Source organism: Megalops cyprinoides, chromosome 14 (genome assembly GCF_013368585.1).
Source record: "Megalops cyprinoides isolate fMegCyp1 chromosome 14, fMegCyp1.pri, whole genome shotgun sequence".
Classification (NCBI taxonomy): domain Eukaryota; kingdom Metazoa; phylum Chordata; class Actinopteri; order Elopiformes; family Megalopidae; genus Megalops; species Megalops cyprinoides.
In genome coordinates, this window is record NC_050596.1 from 30,364,979 (window position 1) to 30,385,340 (window position 20,362).

At 47.0% G+C, this 20,362-nt stretch overlaps 1 protein-coding gene across 3 annotated transcripts in view; it reads right to left on the reverse strand.

Annotated features, from left to right (window-relative positions):
• Positions 1–7,354: 7,354 nt before the first annotated feature.
• The window catches only part of LOC118789339 (protein ITPRID2-like), a 34,105-nt gene continuing 21,097 nt past the window's right edge, over positions 7,355–20,362 (reverse strand). For 2 of the 3 annotated variants that reach the window (XM_036545715.1, XM_036545716.1), the window contains exons 9-19: positions 19,386–20,023; positions 18,833–18,893; positions 17,919–18,007; positions 16,098–17,561; positions 15,176–15,250; positions 14,602–14,729; positions 13,759–13,903; positions 12,428–12,493; positions 10,997–11,338; positions 9,153–9,265; positions 7,355–8,621 (exon numbers count right to left, since the gene is read on the reverse strand). In XM_036545715.1, coding sequence (XP_036401608.1) covers positions 9,158–9,265; positions 10,997–11,338; positions 12,428–12,493; positions 13,759–13,903; positions 14,602–14,729; positions 15,176–15,250; positions 16,098–17,561; positions 17,919–18,007; positions 18,833–18,893; positions 19,386–20,023 — 3,116 coding nt within the window. In that variant the 3' untranslated portion in view covers positions 7,355–8,621; positions 9,153–9,157. Of the gene's footprint in view, positions 8,622–9,134; positions 9,266–10,996; positions 11,339–12,427; positions 12,494–13,758; positions 13,904–14,601; positions 14,730–15,175; positions 15,251–16,097; positions 17,562–17,918; positions 18,008–18,832; positions 18,894–19,385; positions 20,024–20,362 lie in introns of all 3 variants that reach the window. The other variant, XM_036545717.1, reaches the window with a different exon arrangement.

Below are 20,362 nucleotides of genomic sequence, written 5' to 3' on the forward strand. Positions count from 1 at the left end.
CATAGATGTATTTTTGTATTCATTTATTTATTTTTTTTAAATCCAAACATTTCAATCACCCTGATTATGTTGACAAGATCAGAATGATCTCAGATGCCTGGGACTGACTTCAGGTTTCTTGTCTCTGTGAGAAGGAAAACGAACTGTGATGCACTCTGGCAGGAGAGCAGAAAGCGTCTTTGCCTTCATTTTATGAAAGCTTGTAATTGAGTTACAATCTGTAACGTAAGGGAGAAAAGTGCAACAGCATTGCCTTCCAGCCAGTAATTTCCAGCGGCTTTTACCGCCTGGAGCTAAGTGCATTTAGACAGCAAGCTTTCAGAGGGAGCGGTTCTGATTGCATTAAGATTTGCTGCCCGTATCCTGCCTAAAAGCTAATGTGAAGCTATGTGCACACTGTATTTTCCTTAGGTCAGCATTAACACTTTTTTTCTTTTTTGTTTAGGGGATAATGATGCATTCACTATTCTTAAATGTATTATGAACTCAAAAGGAGAACGGGCACTCAGTGGAAACTTTGGCGCTTAAAAACTGCAGCCGTGAATCAAATAAATTGTCTCGCTCTGCCATTTGTGACCTCATGCTTAGATTACTCATAATTACACCCTCATATGCATGCTAAAAGACAGCGCGCTGAATGGAACCGTGGGTAATATTCATAAATAATCGAATCAAGCGACACTTACATGTAGGAGTCAATGACAGAGGAGCAGAAATGCCAAAACACTGCTGTTTATCGTTTGACGCCATTGCCATAAGCTTTCTCTAGAGTCTAGAGAGGCTGACAACTGATATCTCACATCTGCCACCTTAATACCACATATTGACCCACTTATCGTCGTCCTGAATGAGTCATCAGGCAGGGCTGCACTCAGACGTTGCAGCTTTTGTTTGGAGGGACACGTCCAAACAAAGCCGCCCCTCCCCCTCCCCCGGGTGTTCTGTTTTATTTTGTTATGAATTTTTTGTTCATTTATTTACTTAGTCTTTTCTGCAACTGTAACCATCATTGTATTGCTTCTTTTATAATATATTTGTGTTGATTTTTTTAACTGTCTATTGTTTTGCTACATTGATTATTGTTTTGTACATGTGAAAATTCGGTAATAAAAAATTAACTTGGAACCCCCCCCCCGACTAATGCAGGTTGAAGAGTGTGTTTACAAAACTCCCTGATTCAACAACACAGTTCATGCATCTGATTTCTTTCTCACGCAGTGATTTATGAACAGTTGCACAACCCTGTTATACAAGTGGCATTTTAGTCCTTGGCAGCTTTGAACCCTGTTATTATGTTAAACCATTAAAACCATTTGAACCCTGTGACAAACTAACCTCCAATGACAGCACTGAAAACACAGTCGCAGGCTTGACGTAGCCGCCACACGTTGTACGTTGAATATTCAGCATGCGGTGGAGTAAGAAGCAGGTCCCAATACGCATGGCTGTACGGTCCAATGTGACACCATAGAAGAAGAATGCATCTCAAACACAGTCGTGTTATTCATCCTTAGCCAACAAGTCCACCTCTGTAGCCTCCCGGCCCACTGCCACGGCGCCCACTCGCCTGTTTTCACTCTGCCGTCAATGGTCCCCTTTTACAGGCTCTGACGCCACCCAACATCCCCGAACGCAGCCAGGGAACGCTTAATACCTGTGAGGGAATACACACAAGCACAAATCTGTCCCTAGGAGGAGAGCTATTACAAAAAACGCGCTGTTGGGGGACAGAGAGGGTGTCAGAGAGAAATGGTCACATCATCTGCAGGTTGTCCGTGTGGATTAGCATCAGAAGAGATGAGCCATTCAGACCGTAGATGGAGCGGTCACATCTGGGAGAATAATAATTACTATAATTGTAGTCATTACCGTGATTATTGTGACACCATCGGGGTACGCTAGGAGCTTGTCGGCCCTCCTGGCCGTGACCCCTGCCAAGCTGCCCTCTCCACCTCCCCTCCACCCCATCTGTGTGCACAACAGCCGCCTCATGTTTAGGGGCAAGAAGAGCAGAGAATTGAGGAAACGTACCACTGCATGGAGACCGGCAGGCTCAGGACCAGGGGGGATACGTGTCAATCACACAGGGCTTTTTCCAATTCAGCATCCATGGGGAAAAAAAACTCAATCGCTTCTAATTATCGGTAACGGGGACAAACATCGCAGAATTTCCGATGTTATGAATCCTTCATCAATACCACTAGGAAAAAAGTGTAAATACTGCCATCTTGTTGAGTATAGGAATGAGCTGAAAACGATAGAAATAAATCTAGCTGGGTTTAATTAAAACGCACACTACTGTGTGAAGTCACTGAGCCCCATAAATCAATGTGACTTTAATAATGTTGCCGTAAAGACTGTATTAGCAAGGAGGAGCATCACAGGAGATCACATGGCGATTTTTCTTTTCATGAAGACAACATATTGATGAGCTGGCAAAAAGACACATACACAAGTGTGGGCATTCATAAGAACCTGATGTTGTAGCTTGGTAGTCCATCTTAAAAATGGAGAGAGGCTGTGTTTGAAAACAGCAGAGACAGTGACTGATTCAGAGAAGCATACTAAGCCAGTCATCAGATAAAATTCAATCTTAATGCATGCAGTGTTACTGCTATGAATAGACTGATCAGCACGTGGTCTTCTTAACAGGCTTTTGGCCATAAACTGGACTGTCACTAGGCTGTACTCTACTGTCACTCCTGGTGCTAGAGTTTAGACTTGCTCCCACACCACCGGAAATAATTACCACAGAAGAAGTAGTCATATTAACATTATGAATGCATAAAGTTCTTACAAGACACAGGTACTTCAAGAACTTTTGGTTCAGTAGCTTATCTTTGCAGTTAAAGTCTATTTACCCAGGTAGTGTAACCACTGTATACACACACATCATTAAATAAAGCTTATAATCAATAAACCAGTTTGTGGATTGTCTCTTTGCCACCATGCGTATGTACACAGCAGTTGCGACTCAGTACCTGAGTATGTAAAATGTAATTGCATCAATTAATGTGAAGTGGGACAAATCTGAATTCCTTATTATGATGTTGGATGTATTTGACATTGCTGTGGGTGTACACAGCAAGCATTTTCCCTTAGGCCTTGAATATATGGGTGGTATTACTCCTACGGCCACATGGTGGCGCTGCACACTGCATAAGCATTTTGCATAATGAGTGATTATTTTATCATACTTACTGTGGTATGGCTTCCTGTTTTTTGCCTCAGGGGCACCCTGAGGAGGATAAAGTCCTCCCATAAAACCAAATGTGTTCATGTATTGCATACTTTGCACCTATTTTGCATTATTGAACTTCAGAGGCGCATATTTGAATGTTTCCATTTCTGATAATGTTAACCTCCATCATGACTTGTATTAAATATTGTATGAACCTGGAGCAAAAGGTAACGTACGTGGATGTGAATATGAGATCAGGCTCAGGTTGAAAGGGGACAGCACATTACAACCTCTTTAGGTCCAAGACAGATTCATTTTAATGGCCAGCAGGCAATCAAATATTTATCATAAGTAAAAATTACTTTTTGATATTTCAATGAACTTACTATAACTTTAAATACATTCCCCCACATGAAAGTCCAGTCATTGTCATTTACTGTATAAATAAGCTTTTGCTAAAAATATTTACTACACTATATAAAATAAACACACTTGCATTCATTAGGGTTAAATTTAATGTGCAGCCATATTAAGTAAATGCATATTTTTGATTTAACAAATATTAATAAAACCAAGCATGTTATCCCTGGGAATTAAACAATCTAACTACAAGCAACTTGTCCTGATACTGAAACCAGAATAGGCAAGACTGGTCAGTTTAAATGCAGGCCTTGTGATGAAGGGTGACAACTTATGAGTCACATAAAAAGATTTAAAAAGACTTGAGACACTTAAACAAAATAGTTCAAAAGACACAAAACTTGCAGAAGACTCTCCCTACCCTGACCTGACCTTACCTTCCACCTCCTGCAGTCCTCCGCTCATTTATATCACCTGCTTGTTAAATGGGGGGTGTGGCCAGTCAAACAATTACCCATTGCCTGCACACTCACACATTCTCATGCACACTCTGACAAAGGAAAAACAGGGCCTTTAACAAGTTACACATTTGTACACCATAGATTAAATTAACACTGGGGAAACACTTGGCTCTGTTAGTGAGGATTACATCAACTTTACAAGCCTTCTTGCAGCTCAAAATGTTATATGTGGTTGCTTCACAATAAAAGTCCTTAGAATCATCATCAAAAAAAAAAAGAAATCATAAAACAACAAAGTTCAACACAACTAGGGTGCACTACTTTAACATGAAAAAGGGCATGACTTTTGCAGCTCTCTAAAAGTATTAAGTTAACATATTTTTAGTGTAATTAAAATAAACAACATGAATGAAGAACACAAAATGATAATGAGGAATTAGTAACTTGGGCCCTTTTTGCCGTGTTCATTTTTGGACCTTGCCTCCTTGGCCTAAAACTGGAATTCTGACTGCAAGTCAGAAAGGTTACAGGAGGCTTTGGGCAATATTAAACTCAAAAAACCATGTTTGAAGTGAGAGGTGAATAAAAGCCAAAAAAAGAAATTGAAATCAAGATGTCTCAGTGCTAAATTTGACCTATGTGGTGAAACTCAGTGTCCCATAATCACATAAACTGTTAACTATAGCTATAAACGTCATAACTTAACCAATTATTGAATGAATAATGAAGTCCCTGCACTGATAAAAGGAGTGTTGTGAAACTGCAGTCCTGCTTTCTATTCTCTCCATTCTATTCTATTGTGTTTTCTTTCTATTCTGTAGAAAAAGAAATGTGTTACCTTTTCTATTCTCTAGATTCTCTTCTGTAAGATCATTGCAGGTTAGAAAGGCTCTGCCCATCTCTCCTCTCTTCCTCTCCTTCCTTCCCTCGCCATCAGTCACCTGCCTGCTTCCTCTCAGAATCAGCCACCTCAGCAATACCTGCCAGGTGAGAAATGACCTGCCTATCATTACAGGACTAAATTGGCTGCGTATTGTAGAATATGTTTGAAAGCAGGACAGTTCTGGATAAAGGAACCTCACCCTGCCTTGCTGTAGAATGTGTGCACCTCCCCTCCCCTCCCCCAACCCAGATGTTAGAAACTCTGTAGCTTGTAGATTATCATATCATGTGTAGATTATCACATAACAGTGTCATCTGAAGCGATAAAGTTGTTATTGGAAGATTAGTCATGCTGACCTCACCTCCCTGGGCTGGGGCTTTAGTGTACAGGTTCTTGCTGGCAGGAGTGAAGGAAACCAGAGTAGCTGAGAAAGGGGCAGAGACCTCTTTGGGCATTAATGTGCTTTCTGGTGTATTAGGTTTGCTATGTTTGCATTTATTCATTCAGGATGCCAAACTGAACATGAGTTTTGAATACCATACACATCACTGCAGACATTTGTGACCATCTATTGAGTTAAAGGCTGCTGCAGAATTCATTGACCTTATGTTGTTACCGTAGCACAACATCCTCTCCCAGATTTGATATAGCCATGAAATTAGACATAAAATGGTTGCAGATGTTCCGGAATATTGGGAAGTAAATAATATGCGAGTAATATGAGATTTGGGAGAAGGGGTTGTTTTGGAAATTGACTGTTAGGGGGGTATGTGAAAGGATGCTGGATTGGATTAAGGTCAGAGCAAAGCTGCCAGTTATCTGTTTTACCCCTGAACAGGTAGAGGAGATGCAGCCTTTATGGGAGATGGTGTGATGTGGTTCATCCGCTCTGCTAGAAAGTGTTCAAGCAGGTAATTCCCAGTTTGGGGGAGATATCGCCTTGTGCACATCTCCCTGTGCTTTTCAGGGCCCAGAACATGGTGTTTGTCTGGTTACTAGTACTGCGTCTTTACTGTGTACTGACCGTTGCCAGAAGACCTGAGGAGTTCTGACAACAGATGAGCCAGTCCAGCAATTTTGGGATGTCACAGCCATCTGTGTCCCGATAATGAACTTATGATGTATTTTTTAAACATTTGTTTCCTTCTCTGTGCACTGTGTGCTACGGCCCAGAGGTCCTCTGCACCTCACCTTCTCCCCTATCAGTGTGCAAAAACCCACCCCCACCCTTTTACCCACAATCCCTTGTGAGCATCCCACAATATGCCCTTTCACAAACCCAGGTTTCCATGGCAGCACTGGATCGAACGTCTCCGGAATGGGCTGCCGAGTGGAATCAGAGCGATATTAAATTACTATAATCTCCGCACACTTTTCTTAACTCCAGTGTGGGAAAGGAGAGTGCTTGTCATTTGCAGAGTACAATAACTGAAAATGCAGGGAGAAAAATGTCACCATGAATACCGGCTTCCATGCAGAGAAATGAGAGAGGCTTAAAGAGCTCTCAGATCGTGACAACTGCATCGGCACAGTGATGAAATAAACTGGGTAAGAGTAGGTCTCACTTTTAAAGTCCACTTTTCAAACCTCGCTCAGTTTTATGCCATTCATGCTTTAGCCGTCCCCGCTACTGAGGCTTAGCAATGGTGAACAATTCCGGATGTGCATCACAAGAAAGTTTCTAGGACTGAATAACTACTTAATAAAATAGAAATTTACAACGTGTTGATGCCCCGATAATTAACCAGCCAAAATCATCCAGTCCAATAATAAAAAAATCAGCTATTGCTATTATGCTAGCTAATAATGTATTGTTTAGCCTATTAGCTAACAATTTAACTAAGTTATTAATATATTATCTGCAGGAAGCTAATTAGCAAGTGAGCTAACATTAGCATTATACAGTTGGTTCACCACTGTCGCCACACACTCAACGTGTACTCAGAGGGAGGCTAAAGGGAAAAATAACATGCACAATATTGTGTAGACAATTGCAAAATGCTTGCTGTTTTTCTCTGCAAACATGTGATGCATCAAATCAGTATCAAAAGATTCCACTGGGGTTATACCCTCTCAGAAATGAGCCAATACCTTCCTGCAATTAATGCACCCTTTTACATACACTGACTTCACTGGTAGCCTTCAACCCAAATTAATTTCCAAATGAAATATGTAAATATTTATAGCTTAATTCTCATGGTAGGTACATTCAGATTCATACTAACAGCCTTGACTTTTTTTTATTTTGTACACTGCAATTGTGTGCAGATTACCCTAGGAAACCAATCATGATCACTCAATCTCTGAGTCTCTGTCTGGTGGGTGCTGGTGCCTTTGGTGATGTCATATACCTGTCAGATTTTTGATGCCATCTCAGTTGTTCCCTTAGTCTAATAATCACAAACTCACTGCCTGGATGTATTCAAAATAAATAAATCTTTATTAATATTTTGCTCTAGAGATCTTCCCCATGCATCCCAGGTCACAAGTTAAAAGTTTAGAATTGTCTCCATTTACATGGACCCATCAGTTTATATAAATCAGTTAGTATTACAAATAATTTTAAAGTAGAAAAATTAACATCTTTGTGGCATAATCCTATTTTTAAATCATTGTACAACAGGGCAATATAACCATCCTAACACTTGTTAGCTTCTTGGCTAAAAAATCATAACACCAGCTCAGTATTAAATCCAAGTGCTATCGCATTGTGGTTTATCCTTCATTCTTAATAACAATTTTAGGAGTTATTTTTTGCTTTACTGACACAAAATAAAAGTTTGTTTAATTATGAAATGTGCTTTAAGGTCGTGGGGTGACGAGGGAAGGACCTCTGTACATTAAGTGACAGTACAGCTCAGACAGGTTCATGTTCTTTATCAGCGATCAACAGTTTCAATGTAACCCACCCAATTTCATTCTCCAACAGTTACAATGTAACCCAATCAGTTACATTCTCCAGCAGTTACAATGTAACCCACCCAATTTCATTCACCAATAGTTACAATGTAATCCACTCAGTTACATTCTCCAGCAGTTACAATGTAATCCGCTCAGTTACATTCTCCAACATAATAACCATTGTCATGCTTCACCTCTGTCTCACAAAAGTAAGGATTTTATAACAAATATACACATTTTATTGACATTAGTGGTGCTTTACATCAGAAAATACATTTAGGAATGTGACTTTTTAAAAGATCATTATAAATAAGCACAGCTTTTCGACAAAAATAAAAAGACGAACTGACAAAAAAAGTAAGGCATTAAAGTTTCACCTGGAAAACAGTAGTTGTTATTAGTCGGCTCAAGTTCCAAGTAGAATGCAGTGCACTCCTAGCTCCTTGTAGAGGCTGGATTAGTAGGCTTAGAGGCTTAGTTACAGTAGACGCTTGACCTCCTTACACACACTTTCACCCACCCAAGGACGGTCTTTCAGAGCCCAGTCACATTCAGCCTCACCAACAAGTACTCCAACCCACATCACTTGCTAAAGTCCAACACAAGAACATTCACTGCCACTGGGAAATAAAAGTCTTTTAAATTCTCCATGTTTAAATGGGATGGTTATGGTTATGTGTAGCACAGTGTACAGCAGCTTTAGTGTCTGAAGCTTGCCGTGTGATTGACCCAGAGACTGTTAACATTAAACTGTGGGGGGGGGGGGGGCAGACCTCATTGCAGGTTGCTGCTGGTGTCCAGGGTGGTTCTATTCCACATGGTCCCTCTCCTTTACCTGCAACAGAACAGATAGAGTCATTCACAGCTTGAATGGACTAGAGTAGTGAATTTGATTTTTTTTTTTATTATTAAAACAGAAAAGGTTGTCTTTCCCACTCTCTGTGAGCTGACTACCTGTAGCTTTTAGATGCATCAACAGTATCAAGAATGACTCCCCCCATGCCTGTGGGAGCAGATTCTTTTGTGCGTGTCAGGAAAACTGGAGGGAGCTCAGCTGTGAGGTCGCAGGGTGGAATGGAGCCCCTGTGTTTGTGACTCTGTGTGTCTGTGTGAAAGTGCGTTGAATACTCTGGCTGGGGCACAGGCACTTTACCCGGGCCATGACCCTGCCCGTGTCTGCCGCAGGAAGGTATCACCCACTCTGCACTTGGCAAACAGCAGGGTCAGCATGATACCAGAGAGGAGAGGAAAGATCACCCTCATTCACCCGCACCCCTGCCCCCCTCAGACACACACACACACACTCACACAGACGCACGTTGGCAATGGAGGGCGCGCCTCCGGTTACCTCGGAAATTTCCATTACCGTGCTCACAAGGTGGGCTCTCCTGTTGCCACGGGCGATCTCCTTGGCGACACGGCAGCCAGGAGCTCATTCACAATCTCCTGCCGGATTTCGTCAGCGAGGCTCTGCCTGATCTGAGAGAGACGGAGGATGGCGGGAGGTCAGAGGTCAACGCAAAGCGGATGAGATACGCCAACGGATTACAGGCCCAGCTCTGACTCCCTGACGCCATCTGAGACTCGTAGCAGCGCTGACTCACGCCCAGAGAGGGCAGGGCTCCGCTCAGAACTGGAGCAGTGAGTGGACACCAGGTACAGCATGTGCTGCTAGCAGTACCAGAGCAGAAAGCTGAGGCCGGGAACATGCGGAGCTGTCTGATCACTCACACACATCCAGCCTGCAGCCCTTCCAAACCAGTGACATCACTCCTCACAGACAAGGCCAGACTTTGCAGCTCACACACTTCAAAGTTTCCATTCAGAGTTTCAAAGGTGTCAGAATACCCAAAAGCTCTTCAACTGGTCAAACGGAAGATTTTCCAGTATGGGATCTTCACATTGCACCACAGTTTCTTTGCAGATGCTCTTGTCCAGAGCAAGTAGATTTAAATTTCTTTTACATTTTTTTCCACATTGCCCATTTATACAGCTGGGTTTTTACTGAGATGATTTAGGTAGAATTCCTTTTCTAAGGGTGTAACAGCAGTGCCCCAGCAAGGAATCAGATTGGCCACCTTTGGGTTACAAGCCCTGCTCCTTACCACTGTGCCACATTACCATCAAAGACTCTCTGATCAACAATACTGTGAAACACTAAAGTATGTTTCAGACAGATCCTTTCCCAGTGATTAATCAAAAAGGCAGGGAACAGCACACAGCACCCATGTTCTCTGAAGGTGGCCCACATGATGGCTCATTTTGTTTCACAACTGCTTTCATTCACACATTTTCAATGGTAATTTTGACCTTGCCTTTATGCAAAGTTACTGTTTGTGAACAAACATAAATCTGAACACAGTTTTTTGTATGATGTATTTATAGCATTGCCTCTCATATAAAGGCCTTCCCATTGACACAAGCTATTTAATACTGGCAAACAGCATCAAGGCAAAGCATTAGACAGCCAACAGGTGGCAGCCTGTGGGCTCTCAGAGGCTAGCCATTGCAGCTAATGCACATATGCAAGGCAGGAACTGGTAACTTAAATCACACTTTTTCACAAAAACTGACACCGTGATAGCTATTCATTCAACAGCTAAATGGTGCTAGCCAAGTGTGGTGACAAACTTTGAACTTCCTGCTTGTGAGGGTTGACCGTCTGGAATAATGTGCATTAATAACTGAATCAATATATACCTATGTGACTGTATAAATTCAGCTATCTACTGATAAAGTGCATTATAACCCACTAAAATTTCTTAAATCATTGGCATTAATGTATGTGTATCATTGTATTTTCCAATAAATAATGACCCTATTAATATTTATTTACTTTTATTTATACTTTAATTTTGACATTTCCCACAACTGTACTGTTTTGGTCACACCCGAAATACAGTATACAGAGTGGCAGTGCACTATAGTGGTTAAGGAGCAGAACTCCTAACTAAAAGGTTGCTGGTTCGATTCCCCACAGGGGTACTGCTGCTGTACCCTTGGGCAAGGTACTTAGCCCACAATTGCCTCAATAAATATCCAGTTGTAGAAATGGATAACATTGTAAAAACCTGTAATTGATGTGAGTTGCTCTGGATAAGAGCATCTGTCAAATGGCAATAATGTAGTGTAATACTGTCGTATCAATAATGCCGATGAACTGTAAAAACTGTAATCAGAGGTCAGGAAGACCAGCCTCCACCCTCTCACCTCCTTGATGAGCTGCTGCAGATGGGGGCTCTCTGCTCCTCCCCCTCCCCCTCCGCCTCCCCTCTCCTCAGGAGGAGTGGGCAGTGTGGAGTCTGCGCCGTGCGGAGCTGCTGCCTGGGGCCGCGGGGGCGGGGCTGGGGTCAGGCAGACAGATGCCCGGTACACACCCGCCCGCTGTGGAGAGGGGTGTTTGGGTGTGGGGGTGCCCAGGGGCCGGCCGGGCCTGGAGGGGCTGTCGGAGCCCGAGGAGTACCCGGACGCCAGCGAGGCGGCGGAGCTGCCCCCACCCCCGACCCCCACCTCCTCCTGCAGGTAGAGCTGTTCCCTCAGCAGCTCGGCCACCTGGGGGAGACATCACGCAGACCTCACATGAGGAGGAGAGGGGACACATCACACACACCTCACATGAGGAGGAGAGGGGATACACGGCACACCTCACATGAGGAGGAGAGGGGATACACGGCACACCTCACATGAGGAGGAGAGGGGACACATCGCACACACCTCACATGAGGAGGAGAGGGGACACATCACACACACCTCACATGAGGAGGAGAGGGGACACATCACACACACCTCACATGAGGAGGAGAGGGGACACATCACACACCTCACATGAGGAGGAGAGGGGACACATCACACACACCTCACATGAGGAGGAGAGGGGACACATCACACACACCTCACATGAGGAGGAGAGGGGACACATCACACACACCTCACATGAGGAGGAGAGGGGACACATCACACACACCTCACATGAGGAGGACAGGGGATACACGGCACACACCTCACATGAGGAGGAGAGGGGACACATCACACACACCTCACATGAGGAGGAGAGGGGACACATCGCACACACCTCACATGAGGAGGAGAGGGGACACATCACACACACCTCACATGAGGAGGACAGGGGATACACGGCACACACCTCACATGAGGAGGAGAGGGGACACATCACACACACCTCACATGAGGAGGAGAGGGGACACATCGCACACACCTCACATGAGGAGGAGAGGGGACACATCACACACACCTCACATGAGGAGGACAGGGGATACACGGCACACACCTCACATGAGGAGGAGAGGGGACACATCACACACCTCACATGAGGAGGAGAGGGGATACACGGCACACCTCACATGAGGAGGAGAGGGGATACACGACACACACCTCACATGAGGAGGAGAGGGGATACACGGCATACACCTCACATGAGGAGGAGAGGGGACACATCACACACCTCACATGAGGAGGAGAGGGGATACACGGCACACCTCACATGAGGAGGAGAGGGGATACACGACACACACCTCACATGAGGAGGACAGGGGATACACGGCACACCTCACATGAGGAGGAGAGGGGACACTGAGACTGAGACTTCAGCACAGGGAGCAGCACTCTCTCAGAGACACTCACCGGCTCTCTTACATTCAGGGACGGGCTGCTGCACAGGCTGTCAAAGCTCTGCCCTCTACGGACACCCTGTAGTAATAACAAGAAGCGATGCATTTTACACAGATTACTCCTCATACAAGCTGTGTAAACAGTGATGGTCTCTCCTGAAGATAATGTACTGTACGTACATTGTGTATTTATGGCATTATCAGGAGGTTTCTCTTGTTGTGCTCTGGGACAGATGTGTGATGTAAGGGATCATGCTCTACTAAACAGCTGCATGTCAACACAGTTAAAGATAAAATGACCAGCACACACCACCTTAGAAACCCCCCGTCAACTTTAAAAATTCATGTCCTGGAATGTGTGTGGCATCAACTCTCTGGTAAAACGGATGAAGATCCACAACCTCCTGACCTCTGCAAAGCGAAACACTGCATATGTGCATACACCCCTTATAGGTTGCTGACTTTCTTTATTTAAAAAACCTACGATTTCCTATTTCTCTTGTGAAACGGGTGGCGGGGGGGGGGGGATAAGGGGGATAAATAAGCAGGACTTGGTGTGAAGCAGGATTGTCTCCTCTGCTGTGCTGTTGCTGACTGGGGGAGAGAAAGGGGAGGGGAAGCTGCAGAAGAGTTACAGAAATACGATTTGATCACATTATAAATGGGATACGAAGCTACAAAGAAAAGAGGGAGTACAAAGGAAGCGATAGATTGCAGTCTTGGGTCTCCTGATAAGGATGAGGGGTCTGGACAGAAAAGCGCATTGTTCGGAGAGACGGGGTTTTTGTTCAAGATGGATTCTGTGCAAGACTGTATTCAAAATTGATATGTGACTCATATATTGCTTTCTAGTGTTACAATTTACAGAGCTCTGCCATCAAATGAGTGAGAGTATAATGCGATTCTGACCAATGTCTAAAGCACCTCTTACAGTAATGATTTCCAATGCTACTCGACCATGCACCACAATGACTGACATTTCCTACCTACTATCAACTTTAGTAGACTCAGGAACAGTGAATCTTTGAAGTAGTGTAACAAAAAAAAATGTCTGCCTGTTCTTTAGAAATTGCAAAACCACTATATTAAAACTCTGGTAAAACAGAAACAGAAACTACTCTGGAAGCACCTACTTAATGTGGAGCATATTCCAGAGAAGTTCTGCGTTGAGGCAGAGAACACACAGACCTGGATTCCAGCTAAAAACTTTCCTTTCCCCTCTCTCAACTCCCCGCGGACTGGAAGTCAGACCACAGCTGGTAAAGGGACATGGTATTCTAAATATACCAGGAACAGCTGTGAGTAGAAGCAGCCTTGTGAGCTGTTGCTGTTGCAGACACTCACCACTGGGTGGCGGTAGAGGCCGGAGAGCTGGGAGGAGCGCAGCTGCTCGTCCAGGGAGAGCAGACGATCTTCCAGCTGCAGCTCCAGCTCCTGCAGCTCCTGCCTCACTGCACTGCGCAGATTCTGCAGCTGCTCCGCCTCCTGCCTGAGAACGAGGGGGTACATACGTGCACACACACACACACACACACACACACACGCACACGCACGCACGCGCACACGCACACACGCACACACGCACACGCACACGCACACACGCACACACACGCACACACACGCACACACACGCACACACACACGCACACACACACGCGAACACGCACACACACACACACACACACACGCACACACACACACGCACACACGCACACACGCACACACGCACACACGCACACACGCACACACGCACACACGCACACGCACACACGCACACACGCACACACGCACACACACACACACGCACACACACACACACGCACACACACACACACATACACACGCGAACACGCACACACACACACACATAACGCAAAAAAAAAAAAATAAATAAGCCTACATCTTTAATCGCAAGCACTGTACAATCTTCCATGTGCCTGACAGGAAAACAAGGTTTTTGAGAGTTTTTAGCTTTACAAAGCCAAGGCTGAAAAGCGCCACGCGGACACCTGCAAAAACACTCGCAACGGCATGCAACATAAAGTGCCAGTGTAATTTCACCCCCACGTGGACACAGAACGGACAAAGCAGCATGACCTAATCTGCAAAACTAGCTACACTGAGACTTAAAGGCGAAACATCTGAGAAAAAACAATGGGTGAGTCTCAGGTGCGTTAGGGGACCCACCTCTCCTCCTCGGTAAGGTGCTGGTACATCATGTCCTGCTGTCTGATGAGGGCTAGCTCCAGGTCCATCATCTGAGTGCGGAACAGACTCAGACTCTTCCTCATCACCTGCAGCTCCTGGAAGCCACTCTGAGAGGAAGAGGAGGGACACACATCACGCAAAGACACTGCGGAAAACCACCATGCTGTCTCTGAACACATACGGTACGGGTGAAAAGTTTGGACACAACTTTCATTCTTCATTTTTAGTATTTTACACATTTTAGAATAATAGCAAAGACATCAAAACTATGAAACACAAATAGAATTATGCAGTGACCAAGAAGTGTTAAACAAATCAAAACTATTTTATATTTTATATTCTTCAAAGTAGCCAAAAAATATTTTTAATACCAAAAAGAATTCATACATAGGTATCAACTTCACTATCTATTTTGCTGACACTGTATGAACCCAGCTGCCCATCAGACAGCACAGAGAACAATCCCACTTAGCCCATGTGGTGCTGAGGCAAAGCTTTAGACATACGGATGTGGACGCAGATTTACTCTTTGCTTGAGTATGGATATACGCACCTCATGCAGGGGTTGACCTGCTCTCTGTGTGCTGAACAGGTGAGTAGCCATGTCCTCCCCACGCAGAGATGAACTCTGTTCAACAAAGGAAACAATGACACTTAACAATCAACACAAAGTCTCCGCCATTCAGTGCAGGGCTTTACCCGGAGAGACTCCCCGTGGCTTAACAGACGGGTCTACCGAGAGTGACTCGTTATCAAAGTCACCAGCTTTGAAACAGACATGCTATACAGTCACTATACTATACTACACTATACAGTGTGGAGATGTAAGGTCCTCCAGGCCTTACTGCTCCGCTGTATGCACACAGCCCCTCTGACTAATGAGGAACTCAAAATTACACAGGTGCTACTCAAACCTGTCTTCCTCTGAGCAGTAATACGTCCATATAACTATCCCTCTGCGGCTCTGCCAGTGCTGTGCCAGGCAGGCATGTGAGCAGCACTGCCCCAAAGTGGAAGCAGGTAGATTCAGTCAGGTGAACTGACCTGGTTAAATAAAGCCTATGTACATAAATACCAACGGGAGCTATTCTAAAATAAACGCTGTGTCCCTTTCAAGAGGGCGATTTCTCTGAGACTCTCACTAGCGCTGTGCAGGGAACATGGTGATCTGTAACCCTTGAGGGCACACTTGAGCTCCAGTATCACATATTTATCCGGCTCTGTAAATGGATAATGTGTAAAAAGCTGTAGCCTATGCAAGTCGCTCTGGATAAGAGCATCTGCTAAATGACAGTAATGTACTGCAATGTAATCCTGAGGAATGACAGCTAATAGTTCTGGCCTCCCACACGCCCACACCAGCGCGTTACTCACACATGCATTTGCATGGCTTTCTAAATAATCCAAACCGTGAATAGTGCGGTGTGTAGCAGTGTACATGTGTCTGATGGGCTGGTGCACGTTGGCGCCCTCACCTGGGCCAGGTTGTGCACTGCGCCCCTGATGTCGTGCAGGACTCTCCGCAGCTGCGCCTCGGTGCTGGACGCGGGAGGGGCGGCTGGGGGAGGGGTGTAGGGGTGGGGGAAGGGCGGGGGGCACAGCGTGCTGTAGGGGGCGCTCTGGGGGCTTTGAGCAACTCTGTGATGGTAGGAGGCAGGGTGAGGGTGGCCATAAGGCGAGCTGTAGGGGGCGATGTAGGGGTTTCCAAAAGGGCTGTTGCAGCGGTTGCTCTGAGGAGCACTGTGGTGGAAGGGGGCACTGCTAGGGTTGCCATAAGGCAAGCTGTAGGGGGCGCTGTTGGGGTTGTTGTAAGTTGAGCTGTAGGGGGCGCTCTTGAGATTGCCATAAGAGCTGCTGTAGTGGTTCCTCTGAGGAGCGTTATGGTGGAAGGGGGCACTGCTAGGGTTGCCATAAGGTGAGCTGTAGGGGGCGCCGTGGAGGTTAATGTAAGGTGAACTGTAGGGGGCGCCGTGGAGGTTGTTGTAGGGTGAGCTGTAGGGGGCGCTGTGAGCCGGCAGGGCAGGCATGCTGCAGGTGCTCCAGGAGCGGGACTTCTCGCACAGGGGCTGATCAGGCCAGTCTGGGGGCGTGGAGTGCAGGGAGCAGGTGGAATGGGTCAGGTGGGGGGGCATGTGCAGGGGGTAAGGGGGCATCCGGCTGGGTGGGTCTGGGCCGTCCAGAGTGGCGCTGGGCGGGGCCTTCTCCTGGGGGAGGGAGCTAATGATGAGGGTGGAGCGACAGGGTGACTCCTCCCCTTCTGCCTCCTGCGCCGCCCCCTGCCCCACCCCCTGCCCCGCCTCCTCCTCCTCTTCCTCCTCGGGGGTGTAGCGGTAGGAGAAGGAGGGCGGGGTGCAGAGCCGGACGTTGCCGGGACGCAGCTGGATCTTGACGGAGGAGACGACACGGGAGGGGCGGAGGGAGGTGGGGAGGGAGACGGACCTCCGCAGGGGGGCCCTGTCCCGGTCGCACAGCAGCGCCCCGTCCCTCACCCAGACGGGGGTGCCCCGCCCCTCGCACACGGACATTGCCTGGTGGGACCTCTGCAGAGCCCCGCGGGCCCTGTTCGGGGTGCCGGAGACGGGTTCCGGGGACGGGCGGGGGTCCGTGGCAGAGCCGAGCTCCACGGTACACCCTGGCCCACCGGTGAGACCCGGTTCCTCGTTCTCGCTCGCCTGTCTCACTGTGTGTTTGGGGAGCTGGTGGGGCGTGTACTTGGGGATCTCCACCTCCTCCTCCTCCTCTGCCTCGCACTGGCTCCCGCTCAGGGCGCTGGGGTCCTGCAGGTCACTGTCATCCAGCACGGTGGCCGTCAGGGCCTCCGCTGTGCCCCCCTGCAGCTGCTCGAAGGCAGGGGACTCCACGGCCAGGGGGGTGCCCAGGTCCCCAGCGTTGGACGTCACTGTGGTCTCACTGTCACAGCTGTCTGAGCTCTCCTGGACCTGAACACCCAGCACACACAGGGTTAAACTCTCACAGAACTGAACACACAGATGGACACACTGAACACACACTAGGAGAAACTGAAATAAAACACACAGGAGCTGCTGGCACAGCCTGTTGGTGGCCCCTGAGCATGACTTACACACCAGGGTTTACAGCCCTCATTAACTAACTATTCATCATTCAAACTGACACCACAAACCAGCCGGTTCACTTATCTTTCACAAAGAGAAACGAGTCAAACACACTGTCAGTATACACACGCACGCTTGCACACACACGCACACGCACACACACACACACACACACACACACACACACACACACACACACACACACAGTGAGCTCAACGTCACCTTCAGGTAATTAGAAGAGCAATCTGCGGAGGGGTCTTCAGCAAAGCCGCTGCTGTCTGAGTGCTGACTGGCTGTCCTCAGTAACGACTCTGTACCGGGACAGGGACAAAGCATCTGAATTAGCAAACAATGCCTCTCTAACGTTCGCATCATTCTGCACTGCACAGACACACCAACACCGCCTTCACTCTGTGAAACCAGACTCCCTATACAACCGCATTATGAGTCATCCCGCTTTACCAGTTATAAAAGTTATGGCACTGACAATGAGGATGCTGAAAGTCACGTTTATGACAAAGTAACAGAACAGTAATGTTCATGCCTCAGGCTGCCTCTACATTAGAGAACACACAAAACTACAGCAGGGTAATTTAGAGGCAGACAAGGAGGTTTACCCTCTGAGAGGAACCCAAAGACACCCTCATACTTTTCACACAGCCGACACATTTCTAAAGGCTGCCATTTTCTACCAGCAGAGGGCAGTCTTGATGCATTTCTCAGACTTTTTCTGCTTCAGGCTCTTGTATTTGTATACTGGATTGCACGGATGGAGGTCAGCATTGTGAAAGTGAGTCTTTATTGCATAAGTAGTTACCAAACCATGCAGTTCATATGAGATATTTTTAGGTTCCTACAGGATTAAGTTAATTATTCAACAATACTGGCATTAACTAACTATTATAATCAGAAACTTGTGATACGTGTTTCTGATATCCAGTTTCCATGATATCCAACTTTCCAACATGTTTTCATACAGTCACAAGATATGGAAAAATGAACAATGTTTACAAGCTAATGGCAATAACAGAATGGAAAGCTTAAACATTTAAGAATGTTTCTGTTGTGTCCTGTTTCCCAAAGGATGATGGGATGTTCCTAAAGGCAGCCATCACCCCATTTCCCCCCAAACTCACCATTCCCTGCTCTGACAGGGCAGAGGGTCCCGGGCAGAGTCTCGCCCTCGTTACTTTGCACCTGGGGAAGAAGCACGGGTCACCTTCACTGCATGCCTCTCCCATTTCAGCAAAAACTGATGACGTGAAGCAACTTCTGCACTGACACACACGTGCTCACTGAAACACAACACTCACTGAAACAGCTAGGCTGAGCCAAGACAGAAGCACTGCTTCCTATTTACTCTCCAGGGTGCATATATACATATTTACACAGTGTATGTGTGTATACACGCACACACACGCACACACACACACTTTAGACCTCTAGTAAAGAGCCAAGTATTCACAATGCTGAATGCTACAGAAAAACAGAGGAGGAGAAATCCCACAAGTACTCAGAAAACAACTGTACAAAGGACCAACAGACACTGAATCATGAGATGACTGAACAGCTCACACTTTCACCCATGCCTTGCAAGTCGCCCTGGATAGGAGCGTCTGCTAAACGACAGTGAGCAAGCTTAAGGCAGGCAGTTTGGGCTGGTAGTGAGAGGGCGCTCGGGGGCCCTACCTCTTCCATCTCAAACGAGTCCTTGGCCTGGGAGAGGAGATGGGTGAGGCAGGGGTGCGCCAGCTGGTTCGGGGGGCCTTTCTCCGGGGTCGAGGTCTCCGTCACCGCGTTCCCCTTGCCTCTTTCGGGACTATCCTCGCTGGAGACGGCCGGGTCCTTCGGTGGGGCGAAATCTGGCTCCCGGGGGGGCACCCCGTCGCTGTCCGGTGGGACAGAGGGGATGTGGTCGGACACCCCGCTCAGGAGGGGATCAGAGGGGCCGTGGGGGGGCTCTTCGGTCACGGTGGCCAGAGACGGGTGCTCCTTCTTAAATGACGTTCTCTGCCTCTGCTCGCCCCGATGATCGGAGTCGGCAGGACCGTCGGCGGCGGTGGGACTCGAACCCCTCTCCTTCTCCGCGTCCGAGCACGCAGAGGGAGGGTTCTCGTCCCCGGCCGCGTGCAGGTTGAGCTTGGTGATGCTCTTCTTCAGGATCTTGGCGGCGTTGAGGGCGGAGTTGTTCCTGCGGAGGGGGGGTGGCTCCTTGGGCTCGGCGTCGCAGCTGCCGATCCTCTGGACAGGCGCGCCCGAAACTTGGGAGTACAGCGAGGAGAAGGCGTTGGCCACGGTGGTCAGCACCTCGATCTGACGGAAACGACCTGACCAGAGAGAACCAGAGAAGAGCGTCACACTGCAGGACCTGCTGCTGACTGCCAGCCAGTACCACCATACTTTACATTCATCAGAATAAGAGCTAACTGGAGCAAGCTACACTAAAACCCCTTCAGAACACCACTGTACCAGGCTGCAGGATGTCAGAGCACTGAACCCCCTATCAGAGGGCCACTAGAGCAGGCTGGAGGCTATCAGGAGACCCCTAAATCCCCCTATCGGAATGCCTCAAGACAGGCTGTGATGATACAGAACTAAAGGAGATAACGACTTCTAAACATACATTCACCTTTTGACCTTTCCAGCAAATAAAACAAATAACCAAC